The sequence below is a fragment of the Hemicordylus capensis genome, chromosome 4 (genome assembly GCF_027244095.1).
Source record: "Hemicordylus capensis ecotype Gifberg chromosome 4, rHemCap1.1.pri, whole genome shotgun sequence".
Classification (NCBI taxonomy): Eukaryota; Metazoa; Chordata; class Lepidosauria; order Squamata; family Cordylidae; genus Hemicordylus; species Hemicordylus capensis.
Window position 1 is genome coordinate 284,356,649 of NC_069660.1, and position 22,625 is coordinate 284,379,273.

Consider the following 22,625-nt stretch of genomic DNA (forward strand, 5'->3'; position numbering starts at 1 on the left):
TTCCTGGGAATTTCAGTTTAGGGAAGGTTCTGAGAATTATTTCAGAATCTCTAATCTCCTAGTAGGTTCCCTGGGAAGAAGAAGAAGAAATGACTACTAGATTAGTACAATCTAAGAGTAGATATATGCTCTTTAGCTGTGTATTTGCACATCAAGCTCAACTGCTAAAGAAATAAGGCTCTATGTAAGAGTGAATGCTGCAGCATTGGGTGTTATCCCTGTTGGAGTCAATAGCTCTGCAGAATAAGTGATCTCAAGGCATCCTTTACTGTCCTCCAGCTTTTTCTATGAAATGGTGGCCTATTTTCAGATTTGAGAATGTTCTTATTTAGATACATAGATACATGTGCAAGACCGGATGGTGAGGGGGGGGGCACTCCTAGATCTTGCTTCCTCCTTTTTATAGCCATAGCTGGGGGAAATGACTTTATGACATGATTTCTATAAAATCACTTTTCAATTTGTTGATGACTTATAATGAACTAATGACTCCCAGATGTGCAATCTAAACTCAGCACATATTTGAGATGGAAGTACCCTGTATTTAGTGCTTAGTGAGCACTAATCTCCTGCACATTCACTAGCTTTAGATTTATTCCTGTTTGTTCAGTAACCAGACTGGACTCCAGTGATCATTGGCTTGTAATATGTGAAGAATTTAGGTCACAGGATTTTGCAGCATTATACTCTAAGAATATCAATGTAAGTGGGATAATAATTGATGGATGGGAATGCAATCCCTGTCTGAGTGCACTGAGCACTTTCTCTGGCTCTTGCAGTGGGCCTAGGCTAAATGCCTAAGAGGACATCCTTGTCTGGACCTTTGCTATTTAATAACCTTGTTTGCTGCTTTGCTTTATGTAGTGAAATATGGAAACAGTTACAATGCACTACACTTCTGTTACCAGCTGAGCTTATTCTGCCCGGCTCCCAGAAGCCTCACTGTTTACAGCTGCATCTCTAGGCTTGGAGATTGCACTTTTCCTTTGCTCAGGAGCTGCACTGCAATGTGAACTCCCAGTTTATATGATACATGGGGATAAGTCGCTTAGTTGGCAGTGAACTGGCCATCCCTAGATTTGAACACCAGCAATACAAATGGGAAAGGGGATTAGTTTCACACTCCCCCTTTTTATGAGGGGGTCTGGCTAAGCAAACTGTAGAACTAACTATTGCGAGTTGTCTGGCATCTGAGGTCATTTCGGACTTGGGATGAACTCTAAAAATTCCCCTCATCCTCTCACAAGAGAGATAACACCTGTTGCTAACAAAGGAAGGGAAAGCAGATAAGACAAGTGCAACAGCAGCCTCCATCACAATAGTGATGAGTTAGTGATGCAATTTTGACCAGGGTGCCCATCGAAACTTTTGATAAATTATTGGGAGAGCCAGTCCCAGCACAGGGTACTCTTTTGGCACACCTGCACACTCTGATTTTCATTACAATCAGCCTTGCATACAATAGGCAATTTACACACTGTCTCACCCAGCAAGGGCGATCAGTAACAAAGCATTCTGGGGCACGTCCACCCAAACAGATTTATTTATCTATTTATCTATTTATTAGATTTCTATACCACCCTTCCAAAAATGGCTCAGGGTGGTTTACACAGAGAAATAATAAATAAATAAGATGGCTCCCTGTCTCCAAAGGGCTCACAATCTAAAAAGAAACACAAGATAGACACCAGCAAAAGTCCCTGGAGGTACTGTGCTGGTGGTGAATAGGGCCAGTTACTCTCCCCCTGCTCAATAAAGAGGATCACCACGTTAAAAGGTGCCTCTTTGCCAAGTTAGCAGGGGTTTTAGACAGCAAAGCATGAGAACAGAAAGGTGTCCCCTAGGCATGTTTTGGGATATAAGTATCCCTAACTCCCCGACCCAGTGTGCTCCCTTGTACTTTACGCTGGGAACTCCAAATGCAAGACACTTTTGTGCCCCCCTTGTGCTTTGCACTTGAAACTCCACTGCTACAAGTATTCCCCTCTCCATTGGAACCACCCGAGCTGAAATTGCTACCTGCTTGGCCAATTTGCTGCCCTCACACCGAGGCTCAGCTCATTGTCCCTGGTTTTAGATTGGTCCCCCTGCCGATCTATCCAGCTGGCCTCATGGTGGAACTCTCCTCATGAGGAATCCCACTAACTCCTTCAACTCTCCTGCGCCCCACTTCGCCTCCCTGGATGGACGCTAGTCTTCAGCTGCCCAAGTTGGATCTTTGTGAGGACATGTGATATGGCCTCTTGCCCAGCTCCTTCAGGGCTGAATCTATCCCTTTCTCTTCTTTCTGGAACCCCCCCCCCCCCATCATAAAATAACTCTCTCTAGCCCATCTGGGAATTTACACATAATTTGGAACTTCAAGCTAAATGTGCCCTACAGTAGTCTGTATTTAAACATATCTGCATTGCTTTTACGTTAGGACCACCTAGTACCTTAGTCTTGCTACTTTTATTATTTTTCTTTCAATAAACTCCTTTTTTTATTTAATTAAAACCACTCTCAGAAGCCGATTTTCTTGAGTTCATACACTTGAACAAATTAAGACTGCTTGGAACTGTCTCCCCTTTTGAGCTAAATTCCCCACATTCGCCCAAACTGGGGGTGCCGACCAATCTCCCTCGAAGCAGTTTCCTCAACACTTAGTTGCTTGCTTATGAGAGACACCTTTTTCCTAAGCGCAGATGTTCCTCTGCTCAGTCTCCTAAGCATGAGTCAGATACCTGGAGCTCTCAAAGGCATATGTCTTCTTCCCCTCCTATTTGCTTGCCCCCAGTGCCTTTTGGAACTAACTGTGGATAGTATTGTAAAATAGTTTGCAAAACCCAGTTTTAACCATGAATACAAACTATGGTTTGCATCTCACCATGATTAGTAAAAATGCCATTACAGGAACAAAACCAGCAATGATGAGCTCTGAAGAGAAAATGGATTAGAGAAGGAATACACGAGTGCTAGGAAGAAGTGGGCAAGTCTGCAAAGCACTTTTGATTACCTAACCATAGTTTGGAGATCATACAGTGCTATGTCTCCACTGGCCCATTTCTTCATACATGAACTTTGCAAATTCAAGGAGTTAAAGGAAGAATTCACTGCCCTGTGTTCTTCTGCTCCTTCCTTTGCGTTGCTTACCACCCTTCCCATCACCGGCATTCTTTAGCCCCAGTTAGACGTTATAAAAGAGGAGGTTGTACTCAGAGCGAGGACAGCCTCCCGAAGCTTACCTGAAGTCCTGCCCAGCACGTCAGCCATTCAGCTCCTGTGAAGGGTCACTCACCCTTAAAGCATTTGTCTGAACAGGTGCCAGATCATCTCAATAATGGAAGTGTTAGAGGTTGTTGATTTTTACCCACAATAGGTAAAAATGTTGGCAAGCTGTTGGGAACTGAAAGCATGCGCTTCTGGCAGGTGTGTGATCATCTGAACCCACCCAAATCTGGTTTTCACCCTCTCCACCCAACTTTCTCCTGAGGTTTGCTGCCTGGCTTCAAATCTTAGTTACAGATGTTGGGATAATGTTGGGCAAAGAATATCAGGAACTGGATTCGGATGACATGCCCGCCATGAACGCTTGCTTTCAGTTTCCCAATGCATCCCTGATATTTTCCCCACTTTCAGATTGCTGGTGACCATGTGAAGCCACCCCTTTATGTTCATTACCTTTTCTTCTCTTCTCAGTTAAAACTGAGAGGACCAGAGATACAGCCAGGGGTGTAGCTATAATTGAGCAGATGGGTTCAAAGAACCCGGACCTCCAGCCCCTGAGGGCCCCCCAGCTCCACCCCTCCCTTTCTTCATTATCTCCCTCACTCGGAGGAGCCACCAGGGAGAGGGGCGAATATGGGCCCCCTCTCTCCTAGCACCGCTCCTGGATACAGCCATAATTGTTCTAGGCTATCCAGATGGCCTCTGCCAGTTTCACAGGTCTCTTCAATACAGGTCTCTGCACGGGAGGAGAAACCAAGTACAGTATTTGTGGAGCATTTGCTTCTGAGTCACTTATTTTAGTTCAGTTCAGTTCATTGTGTCTTTATTGCATCACAGGTTTTCACTCTCAACAGTGTACTTTTATATGCATAGTTAAAATTCTTTGCATATACTGTATCTTATTCTTTTTTAAATATTCATACTGCCTTTATATTGAGTCAGACCTTTGGTCCATCTTATCCAGTACCATCTGGAGATTCATATGTATTGGTTCTCAAATATGTTTGGGGAAAAGAGGAGACTAGAGGTTTGAAGATAAAGGCTGAGTTTATTTCCATCTTGAAATTCCTAATCTTGTGGCTGGTTTTCTCTGGGACATTTCCATGTTACTCTTTCAAAAACAGAAATTAACCTAGGAAACTCTGTACTTCATATCTTTTGAATAGTGACCTGGGGGAATCTTGCTGTGGGAATATTTTTTGGGGAAGCTTTCTTTCTAGTAAGAAAATTCATGTCTGTGTTTGAAAAGTGTACTTGTGAGGCTGCACTCAGATTGTCATCATTTTGTGAAATCAAACCTTAAAGTTTTTTTTAATTTAAAACTATGGCTTCTTGGTCTCATTTCAGAGACTTGACATGCCCACTCACCGGTGAGATAATGATTTCTGCAGGTAAATTATGAAGAATTCACTGAGGCCTGCAGATCTCATTTTGTGGAAGTCCTAGATTACTGGTATTAGAAAAGCGAAGTAGGCCTTAGGTTGGATTTGTTGTTGTTGTTTTCTTTGCTAGTACTTAAACACCAGAATGTCCTTTCTTAATAAAGTGCTCACATAACTTCTAGGTGTTGCATATTACACAATGTGTTTCCCTCTCATATGCTTAATTCTGAGCTTTGCATATGTAATGCAAATCAGGGCCCAGCCTGCCCTCTCTGGCACAAATTCTGTCATCCTTTCCCCTGTCAGTTTAGCATTCCATCTGTGCTGAGACTCTAACCAGGGTTTGCCGCTTCCCCTTTGAAACCAGGTTTGGAACTTTGCGTAGCATGGTCTGTGGCTGCACTTTAATGGTAAACTATGGATAAGGTTGACAAAGGGAGGGAAAGGGAATCCTAGGGGATGGGTAGGAGGAACCAGGTTTATATCTGCAAACCTTTGGGTACTGAATATGGAGCCATTGGACAATCAAGAAGCTCTCACTTCTTTGACACTGAGCCATAATGCTGAGCAGGGCCAAGAATTTCTGCTTTTCCTGTACTCAGCAAAGAGACTGGTCAACAGAAGCTAGCCAGCATTTCTCATTTTGAACCCCCTTTCTCCCCACAATCTTTGTTTCTCACACTGCTAGTCCACATGTCCCTACAAGTTCTGATCAGTGTACCTTCTAATTTTTTTCATCAGTGAGTGGAATGAGTTTTTTGTTCTAGGCGGCAGTATCAAGGCAGTGTGCGCACATGTGCATTATTATATGCCACTATAGATATTGTACACAGACACACAGAGCCCATGCCTCCGCTTCTCCCTGCCTGCCGCTGAGGCTCTTGTGAGGGGAATTGTCTCCCTCAGAGTCCCGTTCACTGCTGCCGCCACATGGGATCAGCGATAGTGAACTATGCAAAAGATTGAGGGATGTAGCATAGGAAGAGTGGAAGGTTAATGCAGTATTGAAAAGTGAACAAGCTAAACTGCTAAGCAATATGGCACGAGCGCATTCATGCATCGTATCAGAATGCAGGCGCTCACAGTTCTAAATTTGGAATGAATAATTGCCACAGTGCAGGTGTATCTAGTTGCGCTGTTCCCTGCATTCTGTGTAGCAACTGTTATGTACAGCCATTTCTGCCAATTCTGCTTCCTCAGCACGTGGAACTCTGTCAGAGTCGCATTAGCATAACGCAAGCAGCACGCATTGGCCCTTACTGGGGATGTGCACAAAACCGGTTTACCCAGTTTGGTTCAAATTCGAACCGGGGGTGGAGGTTCAGGTTTGGTTTTGCTCAAACCCCCCAATTCGGTTCGAATTCAAACCTGTTAGAACTGGTTTGAACCTCCCAAAATGGGTGGAGTGGTAGTTGGCACCCATGGGTGCCTACCACTGAACCCCCAAAGCAATCAGACACTCGTACAATTTTTTACAAATTTTTATTTATTTTATTTTTTCTCATAGGGTATAATGGGACTTGAACCAGCCCATTATCCCCTATGTGGAGCACCTAGGGGCACAAAAGGGGCACAAACCCCAAGGCAATCAGACACTCCTCCAATTATTGGTGAATTTTTAAAGTATTTTTGAATTCCCCATAGGGAAGAACGGAGTTTTCAGCAAATGTATCGCTTCATGTCGGTGGGGGAGGGGGTGGCCTAGAGCCGACTGTGGTCGGTGGTAGTGCCCAAGGGGGTTAAGGAAGCTACCAGAATTATTTCAGAGGAATTGGGCAGAGGGCTGGTTTTTAAGTGATTTTTGAAGTTTACGCATCTTTAAGGTTTTTCTCCATAGGGAATAATAGTGGTTTCAGCAGCCCCATAAGTCCACTTGGAGGGCACTGGGGTGGCCCAGAGCGAGTGGTGGTGTAGTGCACAGAGGGTGCCAGCCACCCCCATGGGTTGCTAACCCATGGAGTACAGGGTTTTGTTGTTTCTGAGGTGTTCAGAGTGTAGATTCTCTGGTAGCAAATGAGAGTGGATTCATGGTTTGTCATTGAAAATCTCAAAGATTCATAAAAATATTGTAGGAGTGTTCAATTGCTTTGGGGTTTGGGTGGTAGTTGGCATCCATGGGTACTCCACAATAGGGAATAATGGGCTGATTAGGGTCCCATTATACCCTATGAGGGGGGAAATTGTAAAAAAAAAAATTGTTCGAGTGTCCGATTGCTTTGGGAGTTGGGTGGTAGGCACCCATGGGTGCCAACTACCACCCCACCCACTATGGGAGGTTTGAACTGAATCTTCTCAGTTCAGTTCAAATTCAAACCGGCAGCTTGAACCTAATGGCTGGTTTGGTTCGAATTCGAACCATCAAACCGAACTGGTTCAAATTTGAACTGGTTTGCACATCCCTAGCCCTTACAGAGAGAGATGCCCACTGTGCTTCTACAGCATGCTGTGCTCATTCACAAGATTCAGTGTTGCCAACACATCCTGTATGCTTCTCAAGTCCACAGAAGTTTCCGAAAACAAGAGTGCCACATTAAAAGAAGAAAAAAAGAAAAAGACTCGTGATTTCAAAATGTGCCTTTAGGATTTCTGGATCCCAATATTCCCACTCAACAATGTCCAGACTTGCTGATACAAATGGCAGAAATTCGGTTCCTAAAGACTTCCTATGCATTATGTGACTGTTTGTTAGTAGAAAACAATCTGTTTCAAGGTCTGGACAAAAATATTATTCAAAATGAACAGTTGGGTGCTTGTATGTTCATCTTGAAAGAATTAGCATAATGTCCTGATGACAAACTCCATGGAGATTTTAAGATTTATCTGTTTCAGAAGGCTGATGTTACTGCTGATCATGTCATTTGTTTTGATGTTTGTTTTAACTACCTAGGTGTTTCAATGTAGACTGTGTGTAGGTGCGTGCGCGTTACTTTGTTTTCATGTATTGTGTTACCACTTGATTTTTAGCCTGCCATTTGGCTAAGTGCCCCCTTCCCCTGGGTTTGGAGAAGTGTAATTGGACTTGGTAAATTGAGCTTTTTCGTCCCAAAGTTAGTGAATAGTTCAGTTTTTAATAACTCAGATTGGATTCCATTCCATTTCAATGACATCATGACAAGTGCAATGAGACCCAGTTTCCTTCCCAGCTGACCCATGAACCTCCAAAGCCTCTTCCTCCCACCTGCTTAAAGGTAAAGTGTGCCGTTAAGTCAATGTCTACTCCTGGTGACCCCAGAGCCATGTGGTTTTCTTTGGTAGAATACAGGAGGGGTTTACCATTGCCATCTCATGTGCAGTTTGAGAATGATGCCTTTCAGCATCTTCCTATATCACTGCTGCCCGATATAGGTGTTTCCCATAGTCTGGGAAACATACCAGCAGGGATTTGAACGGCAACCTCTGGCTTGCAAGTCAAGTCAATTTCCCGCTGCACCATTAGGTGGCATCCCACCTGCTTACCTGGTTGCTGTTCCAGTGGTACAAAGGAGTTCCACCTCTGCCCTGCAGCAATCTAGACACCAGTAGCCTTGGAAAGGTAATTCTCCCCGGGCTACTAGTGTCCAGGTAAGTGGGTGGGATAAAGGGGATTTGGAGCCTCCTAGATGGATAGATGGGATGGTGGGGATTTGGATAATTTAGGAGAGGAAAGGATTTGAGCTGGAAAAGTACTCAGGGGTGTCATAATGCTCACCATGTCTTTAAGGCACATATTACAAGTTGCTGAAGCCAGTATTCCATTTCAAGGGAACACAAATCTTAGTGGCATCTCTAGCAACAACATTTTAAACAGAATGAATATATTGACTGACGGAAATAGGAGGGCATATCCTCCATGCCTCTTGTCTACGGAAATCCTTGTTAAACCCAGTTCCACATTGGCTTTAGTAGATATTCCCATAGCAGTGTTCCACTAGTTAAAAGGATCTGAGGTCTTAAAAACTGTTGCCCACCACTATTTATTGTAAGAATTGCTCCCTCTATTCATTTAATGATTTATTAGGATTGGATTGGATTGGAACTTAGTGGTGGTTTGTTTTGTTTTGTTTTGTTTTTGTTTGGGGTGTGTGATTATTGCAAAAATTCAAAAGATAATTTCATGTCTTTCCCCTTCATTTCCAGAGAGCAGCATTGACCTCTGATAAAGACCTGTACCTTGACAACAGTTCAATTGAGGAAGCATCAGGAGTCTATCCAATTGATGATGATGATTATAGTTCGGGATCAGGCTCAGGTAAGCCAGTGTGCTCGTTGGCACAAGCTTAATAGGATCACTGCACAAGTGACATCTTTCCTATCTGGGTCTTGTTACAGACCAGGCCTGATTGGTATACCAGATATGCTAGCTAGTATACAAAACTGGACTGGACCAAGTTCTTTTATTTTAGTGACCACGTTTGATCTGGATGCAAAGAAGAAAGGAAATCAAAACCAGTCCTCAAGATTCAATGGACTTTATTGAATATAACAACATAATCTAGCAAGCAGAAAGCAGAACACTCTATCAATATTGCTAACAGTATTTCCTAACCAGCACCAATATTCACCCGTGTGCCTCACTACCTTATGTGTGTGTAATTAAATCTTCCTAGAGTCTAATACAATTCAAATACAGGCAGAAAAGAAAGGGGGAGGGATGAAGGCTGCGGGCTGGCATGGTTTTGGGGAGGTTAGTAGAGGAAAAGAAGGGGGGGAAGGAGAAGGGAGCAGGGAAGGATGGAGGGGATTCCAAGGCCTATAAAGGAGCAGCATATTTACCCAGGGTCAGAGGCTTGAAAGCGGAGAATCACTTCAGTTGAAGGAGTGAGGCGCTGGCGGAGACAGGAGCTGTACAGTTGCTCAGATCAGGCAGCTTGGGCAGCAAAACTCAGGCATTGCTGTAGTCTCTGTTCATGGACAGAATTCCTGCTTGGCACCACGGCTTTGGCAGCAAACTCTGGGATCCTGTGAGCAGCTTTGCTGTAGGCAAAGATTGCTAAACTCTCTGTCTCAAAAGCCTCATTCTTATAGTGTTTTTCTCTTTGATCTATACAAATCTCATCTTTTCCTGGGTTCCCCAGAAGGGGTGACAAAGCTGTTACTTTCAGGACAATGTCTTTTAATTACTCAAGATATTGGCCAGTTCAAAGAATTCTGAATCTCATCTTCTGCAAACTGTGCACTCAGGAAGGGGGGGGGGGGAGCAAGTGTTAGTGGAAAGACTAAATCTACAGGTGTTCTCCCAGGATGGAATTTCTATAGACAGCAACTGAGTAATCCCCCTTGGGGCATGGCAGAGCCAATCATTGACAATGATTAGCATAGATTTCTTGCCAGGATGGGGGAGTTCAGCCCCTGGCCTCTTCCACAGACATTATCTGATAGTGAGTTATATTTTAGCATATTGATTAGCTCAGGCCCAGCCCTTTGTGTTTTGTTAAGTATCCATTTAACAATGCAATGCTGGAATGTCTCACCCAGAGGCAGAGCCGGCAGTTCACCCAGAGTTCAGGTGTGATTTCATTTCTTGATATAAACTGAAATCAGACACAGGCCTATATTCTATCTACATATTAATATTTGGGGGTGCTCATAACAGTCTTCACAGGTTTGTTTTTATGCACCCAGATCAACTGACATTTATGAAGCAGCCCCTTAATCAACCAACACAAGGGCAGAAACAAATCCCGTTTTGCTGGTCAGATGACCGTAACAATAAAGATTTGATTTGATTTGAAACAAATCCAGTAGGACACAGAACATTCTGTATACTGAATACCTACTGAAGCATTAATACTATTTACATGAAATGCTTAGAACCCTTCAGTTATAAGAATCAGTATCTGTCTCATTTAGCAGAATGACCCTGGGAATTCACTGGATTTATGAAGGCATGACGTATGTTTTGGGTAATCGAGATGTAATCGTGGTTCGCTGACACCACATCATAAATATATCATGAGCCAGAGTATTTCAGCTAATGAACATATTTCAGCTACATTTTTTCATCTGGTTTTCATGAACCTGGCATACATTATAAATGGAAAATACATTGGACTGTGTTGTAGAAGTGAGGAAGAGTGTGTGGTGTGAAGCAACTAGAGCTCTCTTCTCTAGGCCTAACCTGTGAAATCATAGACTTTTGTGTAACTATACTATATTCCCGATTTTTTCTGAAATTTCCTATTACTTCAATTCTGTATTTGTGTTTTTGTATAGTTAAAAATTGATATTCTGTTGGATTAAATAAATAAATGATGAGGGGAGATGAGACAGAACAGGAGTTGGTGTTGGATTCAATCCTAATTGGATAACTTTTTTAGATATAAAATGGTTGTACCAGGTGGCTTGCTTAATATAGCCTCCCCCACCCCCCGTACAACTGTTTAAATAAATGTGAGTAATGGAAAATTAAACTTAGAAAGCCAAGTACTACTGAGCAGATCAAATGGGAATTAAATCAGTTACGGAGATAAAAGAAAATGGACCAAGTGTTTAAATGTCTGTGCAACACAGTCATTTCATAGTCAGTTTGGTACCTATCCAGAATTCTTTTGCAAGATAAATTCCACAGAATAAACTTAGAGGTTGTTGATTAGCCAGCACTGGAATAATTAAGAGCTAGTCTACACAAATAGTGGATCATGTGGTTGAATTGTTCCTTCATACTAAAAGGTGTGTGTGTTTGTGTCGGTATCTCATGCAAGAACATTTCCTTATGAAATGAAATACATAGAAATACATACATAGTACATAGAAAAATAGCATATTGGGGAGAGTTTCTCAAGTTGATCTGAAACAATAACACTGTCGATATAGTTGCTGTCCTTTTGGGGGGGGAATATTTCTGTGAATAGGGGTTCAGCTATCTTCTTTATTCACCATTCTCTAGTCACAGAATATGTGTTACAGCAATTTTCTTACATCATTCCTCTTTGGATGGCCAGGATTCAAAGAGCTACTTCAGGTGTGCCCAGTGAGAAGTTTTATTAAATAGTTGGCATGCCCAGTGAGAATAATCACTGTTTTACAGTAGTGTAGATGCAAGAACTGTGATTCAGAGCTTTACAGAGTTCTGATATGCACCCCCAGTTCTCAGAAAGGAACTGCTTCATTTATTTCAGAGCCAAGAAAATTTTCACAACTCCTGCATTGCACCCCAAGTTCCTAAATCACATTCACCTTCTTCCATCTGTCATCAGATTAAACTTTGTTCTGAATGCTGTTTCCTCCAACAGAGGCTGGGCAGACATCTGTCAGGGATTTTGCACCAGTCTCCTGCACTGAACGATGCGTTGCACCAGAAGACCTCCGAGGTCCCTTCCAACTCCCAACTTTCTATTATTCAGTTACTCCAGAGGCAAAACTGATTTTGTACCTTAGTGCAAGGAGCAGAGCCTTTTCAGTGGTGGTGCCCGCTCTCTGGAATGTCTGACTTAGGACAGTTAACCTGTTTTTGTTCACTTGTGGCTTTTAGGATGCTGACAAAGCATTTCTGTCCCAGAAGGCCCTTGGGGTAGCTGGCTGGCATTGTCTTTATCAGTGTACTCTGTTTTGATGTTAGTGCTGCTTTTTGGCATTTTTGATACACTGATATCCTGCTCTTCCCCCCCCCCCCGCCCACACACACTTATATTCCATTCTTTCTCCAAAGAACACAGAGCAGTGTACGTGGTTATGTTTATCCTCACAACAACCGTGTGAGTTAGGAAAGACTGAGAAGTAAGTGACTGGCCCAGAGTCACCCAGTGTCCAAATGGGGTTTTGAACTCAAGTCTCCCAGGTCCTAGTCCAACACTCTAGCCACTACACCAGTCTCGTTCTCACATTGCCTTGTGATGTTGATAATGTTTTAAAGGACATCATCCTTAAAAATTTTAGTCTAGTTTTAAAGTTTTTGCTAGGAGGCTTGAAGGGCAACCCAGAAATCTCAAGAACAGCCTCACTAGATCAGAACATATGGGTACAGATTCGTTTCCATTCATATTTTTCATATGTCTTAGGAGCGGAAGAAAAGGAAGAAAGCACAGAGACAGCAACAACATCAAGAATGATTCCAAAGATGCTGCCAACTAGTGATGCTCCTAGAACTGAGAGAACTACACTGAAAATGCAGACCAAAGTACCCACACAAACAAAGGTGTGTGCAGAAGGTTTTTTGCTTAATTGCAGTATTATAATATAGCCTTACATGCCATTTGGTATATGCTATAAGAGGATTCACTAGATTTAGCACAAAACTGTGGATTAACCCTAAAGACAATTCCCTTTGATATTGTAGCAGTTTATTAAGAGAACCACAAAGCCTTGGTCTCTTATTTTGAAACCAGTGTATGCCTACATCAGAGAATGAGTCAAGCAGTTCTCTCATTTTATTTTAAAAAATTATACCCTGCTTTCCTTTAAAACAAAGCAAAACAAAAAAATCCAAAGAGACTCACATTGGATCACTGAGATATCCAGCATATATAATTCCTTACTGTGTGACATGGGTTGGTTGCTCACGCTCCAAAACCCATACTTACCCTTCTGAGACGTTAAGGGTTTAGAAAATTCAGACCTAATGTACACTTTACCCTCCGACAGAAAATCAGCTGCTTAGATTTTAATTCCCTTTAATCATCCTTAAATTGTTTCCAGTGGAGCATTGACTCTTGGAACGTCTGCTCAGTTAATGTTCTGTGTTGGAGCAGCAGCAGGGACTGCACCTGGAGAAGGGAAGCAGGATGGATGAGGGCTTAGTAGTAAAGTGGGGAAAAAGACAAGATGGAGGAGTGGGGTGCTAGAGTGGAGGACATGGTACATGGAATGAAGGTAAGGAAGAAGGAATGGTAAGAGAACCCCAGAGGGAAAGAGAGGGCTGGAGAGGAGGGGACAAGCAAGAGGGCTGGAGAGAAAGGAGCAGCAGGACGAGAGTCTGGAAAAGGAAAAGAGAGGGGATAGATGAGGCGGAGGAGGAGGAGGACCACCTCTCTAGGCAAGAAGAAGAAAGGGGCGAGGGAGAAGACTAACATAAGCAAAGACAGAAAAAAGTGACACATAAAACCATAAACTGTTCCTTCTCATATCAACCAACATACAATTGCAAACAAAATCACACACCAGTCTAAAACCAATATATCCAAACTAGCCTACCCGCACAGAGCATCTGTGTGCTTTTTGGGGCCTGCTGTTGCCTCCTGCCCCACTCTTCTCTTGCCCTCCCTTCTGCCTCACTCTCTCTGCCCCACACTCTCTTGCCCTCCCTCCTCCTCCCTCCTGCCCCACACTTTCTTGCCTCCCCTCCCCTCCACTCTCTCTTGCCCCCCTCCCCCTCCACTCTCTCTTGCCCCCCTCCCCCTCCACTCTCTCTTGCCCTCTCTTCCCCCTCCCTCCTGCTCTCCTCTCTCCCTCCCTTTGCAGGCCGGCTGCTCCCTCCTGCCCCACTCTCTCACCCTCCTTCCCCCTCCCCTCCCTCCTGCCCCACACTTTCTTGCCCCCCCACCCCTTCCTCCTGCCCCATTCTCTCTTGCCCTCCCTCTCCTTTCCTCCTGCCCCATTCTCTCTTGCCCTCCCTCTCCTTTCCTCCTGCCCCACTCTCTCTTGCCCTCCCTCTCCTTTCCTCCTGCCCCACTCTCTCGTCCTCCCTCCCCTGCCCCCTCCCTCCTGCTCCCCTCTCTCTCGCCCCCTGCCTGCTCCCTCTCTCTTGCCCTACACCCTCTTGCCCCCACCACCCATTTTCCTCCCACCCCGGCCTCCAACGGGAGCTGTGGCTTCATGCCATCACCTGTTTCCCACTCACCCCTCTTGCTGGCGTCTACTCTGGCTGTCCTGCTGCCGGCGCCGCCTCCCACTCCCCGCGGTCAGGCCAGGCTGGGCTGCCGCCGTCTCCTTATCCTGACCTGGCCAGGCTGTCCTGCCACCTCCCGGCAGCCAGCCGAGCCCGCCTCCTCAGGCCGTTTTGCAGCCCACCGCCAATGCCACCCGCTGCCATTTTTCTTGCCCGCAACTCTCGCCCTTTGGCAGCGGAACTCTCACAACGTGTCGCGAGAATTCCACCGCCAAATCCAGTATACGCATGCCGGCTAAGAGAATTAAATATATAGATGCATCATAATTCAGCAGGAACTGATTAAATAATAAACCAGTTGAGTAAAAACTAAAAAAAAACAAACCAACACAGAGCAGAGACAACCACATCTACCAAACGCTTCTTGAAGACCCAAGTTTTGACCTGGTAAGTGTTGGTTGATGGGCTTCCTTGGGAGGGCCAGGGAGGCTTCCCATCTCTTAAATGGGATGCCATCACTTACAGATATAAGCAGGTGTGTATTTCCCCTTCTGCATGTATATTTTTGAAAAAACTATATTCCTAGCAGAAGCCAGGATTTTAAGGGGAAGCAATGGAAGAATATATGCAATTATTTTAGCATATATTCTTGTCCTGTTTAAACGGGCATCCCCTCTCCCTCTAGACTAGATTTTTTCCTATTCATGAACATGTAAGCAGTAGGGATGTACAAACCAGCTCGACGTTGAAAAGGTTTCGTGTTGAGCCGGTTTGGTTTCACATTCCGGGGTCGAACTGAACCACTCCCTGTTTGGTCCGACACATGCTGACACCGGACCAAACACCCCTGACTGTTCAGGGGTTCATGAACGCAGGTTTGGGGTTTTTTGGGGGGGGGGGTTAATGAAAAAAATGTTTTGGTACCTTTACTTCCTTCGGGGGAGTTCCTTGAGGCGGCAGGGGGAGGGCCCGCGGAGGTTCCCCCTCCCCCCGCTGACCTCAATGCAGCCCGAACCAGCCCATTCGACCAGATCTCGGCCCATTCGGGCCTCCCCCCTTGGCATGGCGGCCATTTTGGGCTGCATTGAGGCTGGCGTTCAGGCTGCATTGAGGCTGGTGTTCAGGCTGCATTGAGGCAGGCGGGGGGAGGGGGGACCTCTGTTGCCCCCCCCCAGCTGCCTCAAGGCACTCGCCTGAAGGGAGTAAAGGTACCCCCCAAAAAATTTCATTTAAAAAAAAAAAAAAGTCCACAAACCTAACCGGACCGGGCGGGGGGTGGAGGGGGAGGGCCAAGGAGGTGCTGTACCGGACTGACCCTGTCATGTTTGAATCGAACCGGGCCAGCCAGTTCCGTGCACATCCCTAGTAAGGAGGAAACCTTCCAAATATTTTAGTACTCATTTCAACATTTCCTACACATTTGGTGGCAAATGTGGGATTGCCAGCCCCACATTGGCAGTGTCTGCTGCCAATGTGCAGAGTCGTGGTGAAGAGGGGGGTTTCAGGGGAGGTGTGTCAGGTAGGAGGAGGGGATATTTAACCTTTACTCCATCTTTTACTTCCCATTGGCTGTCCTTTCCAGCCACTTTGCCTCATTTGACTGTCAAACAGATCTAAAAATACCAGTTGAAGGGAATATGGCTGCAGCAGGAAGAGGGAAAGCACCCGATGTGGTAGCTGCTTCTCTGCTATATCCACCCCCACCAGCAGCGGCCACAATCAGCAGTTTTCACATTGATGGCAAAAACTTGAATGAGAATCTCATGTTTGCTGCCAAGTATGCGATTCTGGATGCCATGAACTCTGGAGATAAAGTTGGCTAGAATAAGAAGCCGAGCCTTTTCTGTGGTGGTGCCTGCTTTCTGGAATGTATCACCTAGAATGGCTTGCCATTCTGGCTTGCTTGTGTGTGTGTTTTTAGAAAGATTTCTCACTTGCTGCAAGTCTCCCCTTCAAATGTTACAGTGTTCACTGTGGGGATACGTGCTGGAACATTGTTCTAACCCATCTTTTTGCTGAATGCTAGAAAATTAGTACTGGGCTCACTGCCTGTGCATCATTTTGCATATCCTGTTTGTGTTTCTTTGAGACCTCTCTAAAATACCATGTCAGCATTGACAAATAAGTAGCTTTTGCATAACATGAAGCACATGTCCATGCTGACCATAATATTGAATAGCCATTTTTTGGATGGCGGAACTTCCACTGAGTTTAGGACCTGACTAAACTAAAAGTTGTTTTGTCAGTTGTTCCTGCAGTCAACGCTGGCCAACATAAAATTAAAAGTAAATGATATTTTAATTCACCATGCTATTTTTCTTCTGGTTTACAAGACAGTTTTGACAAAGATGTGCATGTTACAGAGTTGAATCAAGAGAACTAATTCTAAAGAGAGATCTGTAGTCCAGCTCTGAGAGCCGTTCCCCAGTGCTGTGCTGCCCTCCCTCCTATGGGCCACAACCCCTCTCAGAATGGTTTATTTCTCCTGCGTATGGATTCTGAACCTCTACAGTGTGTTACATGGGACAACCAAAATGTGAATGGTCAAATAGAGTTGGTTACTTTTGGAAATGTGGAGCCCTTTAAAAAATATTAGGGTCACAAGCATAACAAAAAGATTGCTTTCTATGTACGTTGCACAGTTAAGGGATCTTTTAGGCAAGATAGATTTCAAGCTAGAGTCCTTTTAGACAGTGGCTTATTGCATTATGAAGTAATAAATCTGACTGATTGTTCCACTCCTATTTCATATTGGTAATCTAAACCTTATAACACGATTGAATTCTAAGAGCTGTGCTGCGAGAGATTTTGAGGCTTCCGGTAACAAACCAGGAGACAGATTTTTCTCCACTTTTCAAAAGAAGTTGTTTTAAAGATTCCAAGAAAGATCATACTAAATTACAGTATACAATGCTGTAGAATGTTAAGTTGAGGAGTCATCATGTTTGTTAGTACTTCTGTGATGTCTGATTTCACTCAGTACAATTGTTTTTTCGCCTCTTGTGCCATAGTCACCTGAAGAGATTGATAAAAATAGGATTCTCAAACCTGATGCGGAAAACAAAAATGCTAAACCTGGGCCAGGTGACGATGCAGATGTATTCACTCAAAAACACTCAGAAAACCTATTTCAAAGAACAGAAGTATTGGCAGGTAAGTGTCAGGCATTCAGGAATTCTATAGCTTCAAAGGCATAGAAAAACTAGAGCATGTGGAAAGTGTTCATGTAGTTTTGGTCACCATATCTCAAAAAGGACATTATAGAACTTGAAAAGGTGCAGATGAGGACAACCAAGATGATCATAGACCTAGAGCACCACTTTTATGAAGCAAGGCCACAACATCTGGCACTTTTGGTTTAGAAAGAAGACAACTAAGGGAAGACATGGGAGAGGTCAATAAAATTATGCATGGTGTGGCAACAGTGGATAGAGAGAATTTTTGTTCCCCCTCTCACAATACTAGAACCAGGGATCATCCCATGAAACTGCCAGGAAATTTAGGACTAAGAAAAGGAAGTATTTTTTTTTCATATAGCACATAATTAATCTATGGAATTCACTGCCACACATTGTGGTATTGGCCACCAGATTGGGTGGAGACTTAGACAAATTCATGGAGGACAGGTCTATCAGTGGTCCACAGGACTATTTACTAGACTTGATCCTATAATAAGCTATCTCCAAGTTCAGAGGCAGGATGCATCTGAATACCAGTTGCAGGGGAGCAACAGCAGGAGAAAGGGCATGCCTTGATCTCTTGCCTGTGGGCTTCCCAGAGACATCTGGTGGGCCACTGTGTGAAATAGGATGGTGGACTAGATAGGCCTTGGGCCTGGTCCAGCAGGACTGTTCTTATGCCTTACCCATGCCTTCACTGTCACTGCAGAATTCACATACCTGTTGAGTTCAACATCAGGTGTGTGCAGAGCATTCATTTTGTTTGAGGATTAAGTGCCCCCCCTCAAATATGTGTTAAAACACAACCCCCCCCGTTACCCTTTTCTTTTACAATCTAGAAAACTACAGAAAGTATAATTTTATTGCCCCTTTCCTTACATCTTGATAGTATTAATACTGTTAATTTAATATTATTCTCTTTGAGAATATGGAAGAAGATGGCATAATTTTCATACATGGGAGATTGCTGCGATTTTGTAGTTTAAGGCTGCAATTCTAAACATGCATACCAGGAAGTAAATCCTTTTGAACTCAGTGGGACTTAACTTCCAAGTAAACACATTTAAGATTGGCCTGTAAAAAAACCTCTCATAATCTTATTTTGATACCCTATCAGGTTTAATTGGCTTTAAAATATTTATTTTTATGATGTGAGCTGCTTTTTAGGGCCTAGTTGGGTTATAATAGCACATGCTTTCTAAACTAGAATAAATAAAAATGTTACTGTAAAGTGTGCATGCATTAGCTTGAGCCATTTTGAAATGCTAAAAACCCAGCAAACAATGTAGTTAACTGAACCATTTATCTAGCTTTACTAGATTTTAGCTTACTAAACCATTTATCCAGAGAGAAGCAAATGGGAGGATATGCATTCCTTGGCATTCGTAATTAAACTTTTGTCCTTTGTTCTTTTTTCACAGCTGTTATTGCTGGTGGAGTGATTGGCTTTCTCTTTGCAATCTTCCTTATCTTGCTCTTGGTATATCGTATGAGAAAGAAGGATGAAGGCAGCTATGACCTTGGGGAACGTAAACCATCCAGTGCTGCTTACCAGAAGGCACCTACTAAAGAGTTTTACGCATAAAACTCTTACTTAGTGTCTCTGTTTAAGAGATCACTGAACTTTTTAAATAAAGCTTTTTTGCATAGAATAATGAAGAACCTTTTTTTTTCATTAAAGCGCCTTTATGGCACCTTTATGATAAAAAATCCCATTGTATTTAAAACTTTTCATGTATTCCTTTTAAGAAAATGTAAAGTAAAATCTTAACATTTTGCAGTGTTCTGTGAATAACGGTGGCAAGACATTATTTTATATAGCCATTGATGTTCACTGAATCATTTTAAAACTTTATGCATAAATGAAAATGATTGTTTTATCCTATGGTTCAATGGAAGTTGTTTAATTTTTGTCAGCATGTCTGATTGATCTTACAAGTTAGTTTTTATTTCATTAATTTATCTGTTTCCAAAAAAAAAAAATGCCTTTTTGTAGTTGTCATGGTGCAATTTGTCTTCGGATAACTCAGATAATGGTAACTCTTAGTGTAAATGTATTTTTTTCAGCTATGTAAACTATAACCTCCACTTTGTATAAATTTTAGTGTCAGAAAATCCATTTTACACCTTGCTTTGTTTCTCAATGTTCCTGTAGCTTCATTGAAACTTACAGCAGCAAATTAATGTGTAAAATTGGACGATTACTACAAACTCTGTAGTCGTGCCCTTATGAAAACAATCTTCTTTACGGGAGATTTGTAGTAAGCTACTGACAAGCCTACACAAACCCAAAGACAGTATTCGAAGAAGTTGCTGCAAATTTCTATGGCCACTATTCGTTAACTTTTTTTCAATTTGAAGGTACGAGTAGGAATTCAAAAAATAAATCTCTTTTTTTTGTTCTTAATAAATGCATTTAAGTTGTAAACGTCTTTTAAAGCCTTTGAAGTGCCTATGATTCTATGTAACTTGTTGCAGACTGGTGTTAATGAGTATATAACGGTAAAAAAAGAAAATGTTGGTATTTTATAAGCACAGACAATTCTAATGGTAACTTTTGTAGTCTTACATGGATAGACATAAATTGTAATTTGGGAACATAAACACTACTGAATAAATCATGTGGCCTAATAATGAATTGTTTATTGTGGGGTGTTGTTGTTTTTTTGTTCTCTTCTACATAATGTCATAAATTGCATCTATTACATGAAAAAGGGATTTATAGGAAACAAAGGCCCAGTAGTCTGCTAACAAAAGTTTCACAGTAGAAACAGCAGTATAACCTCATTAAAATATAAACATACCAATGAATGCTAAACCTTTTAACACTGGTGGCATTTTAAGTACTAATCAATCTGTGCTACTTCTGTAAAGCTCCAGATTCACACAAATATAAAGTTTCAGTTCTCTGGGTACTTCAGTGGGTTTTCCCCCTTCAAACTTTGTTGGCCCTTAAAACTAGCAATATGGATGAATTAAATAACCTGATGAGGAACAGAATGATTCCAGACCTATGCATTTATATAATGGCGATTCAGAAGACGTGTAGCTTGGCTTAATCAACCTGTTTAGTGGCCCTCATGTGTAGGAAACCTGGCCAGCATTTCACCAAGGAAAAGTGGTGGCTTTTCTGGAGACCTTTGCTAGGGAGAAAGAGTGTTTAACTCCTCTCCTATCACAAACACAGGTTTGTATTTAGAGCTGAGGGGAAAGCAATGGGGAAGGGGTGGCTTAAGCATCCCTCTTCTCACCTGCCACTTTCCCCCTTCTTTTTTTCTTAGAGAACTGGTGACTGAGCTTCCCAGACAGAGGATAGCAACTGAACATATAGTTTCAGCCTTAAACATCATGCCAGTGGTGTGCTTGGTGCTGCATAGATCACAAAAGCACCCTGACCTGTCCCTACGCAGCATATTGTTCAAATATCCAAACCATGTAATGGTTTGACACTACATAATCAAATCTTGTGCTCATGTGCTCCCTGCTCCATCCCTGCCTTCTGCACGCTCTGATTTTCTCTGACTTTTGATGTAGCATGAAACCATAGTTTGTCATTCCTTCCAAATCAGGCAGACTATGGTTTGTGGCTACGTTGGAAGTGAGAGCAAAAGTCACATCATGCAAGGGAATACTAACACAGGGATTGCTCACAAAGTGGACCTCTTCAAACAATATGGCTGGCAGCACATGTGAAGAAAATGATGGCACACCAAGAGCATGCCCATCAAAACATATTCCACAGATGCCCTGACACACTTCCAGCGCACCCCTTGATCGTGTGTTCATCTAAATGACCTCTAGACACACATTCCAGTTTGTTTAAATATGTTTGTTTAAATAAGTACTTGATAACATGGTTAGGGGGCATTCAGATAAACAGCTCCTACATGCAGTCAAGGGATGTGTTGGGACATCTGTAGTGGATGGGCACACCCCCTTCTTGCACACATGTGGTGTTTGAACAGCCCCATGCCAAACCATGGTTTCATCATGCAATTGAATGTAAGATACATGGATGGGGAAAGGAAAAATTTGATGAAAGAGCAGGAAGGATGAGATAGAGGGGTGGTTAACTGATAGTAGGCAGCCTAGGACAGCAGAAGCTATGATGTAGATATAGGTTTCTGGAGTAGTGCTCTTTCAAACAGGTAAATATTGATGAAGACAGAGGTCAGATTGTATGGCGCTTTTGGTGATTCAGTATGAGTGAAGCCAGCGTGGTGTAGTGGTTAGAGTGCTGGACTAGGACTGGGGAGACACGAGTTCAAATCCCCATTCAGCCATGATACCTGCTGGGTGACTCTGGGCCAGTCACTTCTCTCTCAGCCTAGCCTACTTCACAGGGTTGTTGTGAGGAGAAACTCAAGTATGTAGTACACTGCTCTGGGCTCCTTGGAGGAAGAGCAGGATATAAATGTAAAAATAAATATAAATCAATAAGGTGAGGAAAAGGATAAGCTAGATTATGTCAAAGTAAAGATGGGATATTGGTTAAAATGAGGTGTAAGTATGACAAGAGAAGGAGAAAGAAAATGAATAAGAAAAAGAGGGAGTCGGTTTTGCAGTAGCAAGCATGAATTGTGCCTTTTGCTGACTAGAGTTCACCTTGGTTTGCATTTGGATGGGTGACTAATCATTTTCTGTTGTTAGATATTCCCCTTGGGGGATGGGGGCAAAAGCTCGGTAGTAGAGTGTCTGCTTGGCTGCAGAAGGTCCCAGGTTCACATCCTGGCATCTCCTGGTAGGGCTTGGGAAAGACTTGCCTGCAACCTTGGGGGGCTGATGCCAGTCAGTGTAGACCAGGCCTGCTCAACTTTGGCCACTATGTTTGGGGATTATGGGAGTTGTAGTCCAAAAACAGCTGAGGGGCCTAAATTGAGCAGGCCTGGGACATGACTGAGCTGGATGGAACAAGGGTTCCTGTGTTCCTATGAGATTAAAAAGAGATGAAATAAGGGAATATACAGATAGAATCATATACAAAGACAAGAGGCTGGAGTTCATGTAGAGAGTGGCAGAGACAGAAGAAACAATGACATCGTGGCGGGGGGGAAAGGGTTTTTTTTGGTCAGAGTCAAAGATTATTGATAAGATTTGACAGCCAAGCTAGACATG

The 22,625-nt window shown here is 43.1% G+C and overlaps 1 protein-coding gene across 1 annotated transcript in view; it reads left to right on the forward strand.

Annotated features, from left to right (window-relative positions):
• SDC2 (syndecan 2) overlaps nucleotides 1–20,148 on the forward strand; it is a 116,416-nt gene extending 96,268 nt beyond the window's left edge. The window contains exons 2-5 of the mRNA XM_053247261.1: nucleotides 8,706–8,817; nucleotides 12,566–12,702; nucleotides 17,343–17,484; nucleotides 18,932–20,148. Coding sequence (XP_053103236.1) covers nucleotides 8,706–8,817; nucleotides 12,566–12,702; nucleotides 17,343–17,484; nucleotides 18,932–19,095 — 555 coding nt within the window. The 3' untranslated portion in view covers nucleotides 19,096–20,148. The remainder of the gene's footprint in view (nucleotides 1–8,705; nucleotides 8,818–12,565; nucleotides 12,703–17,342; nucleotides 17,485–18,931) is intronic.
• The last annotated feature ends 2,477 nt before the right edge of the window (nucleotides 20,149–22,625 follow it).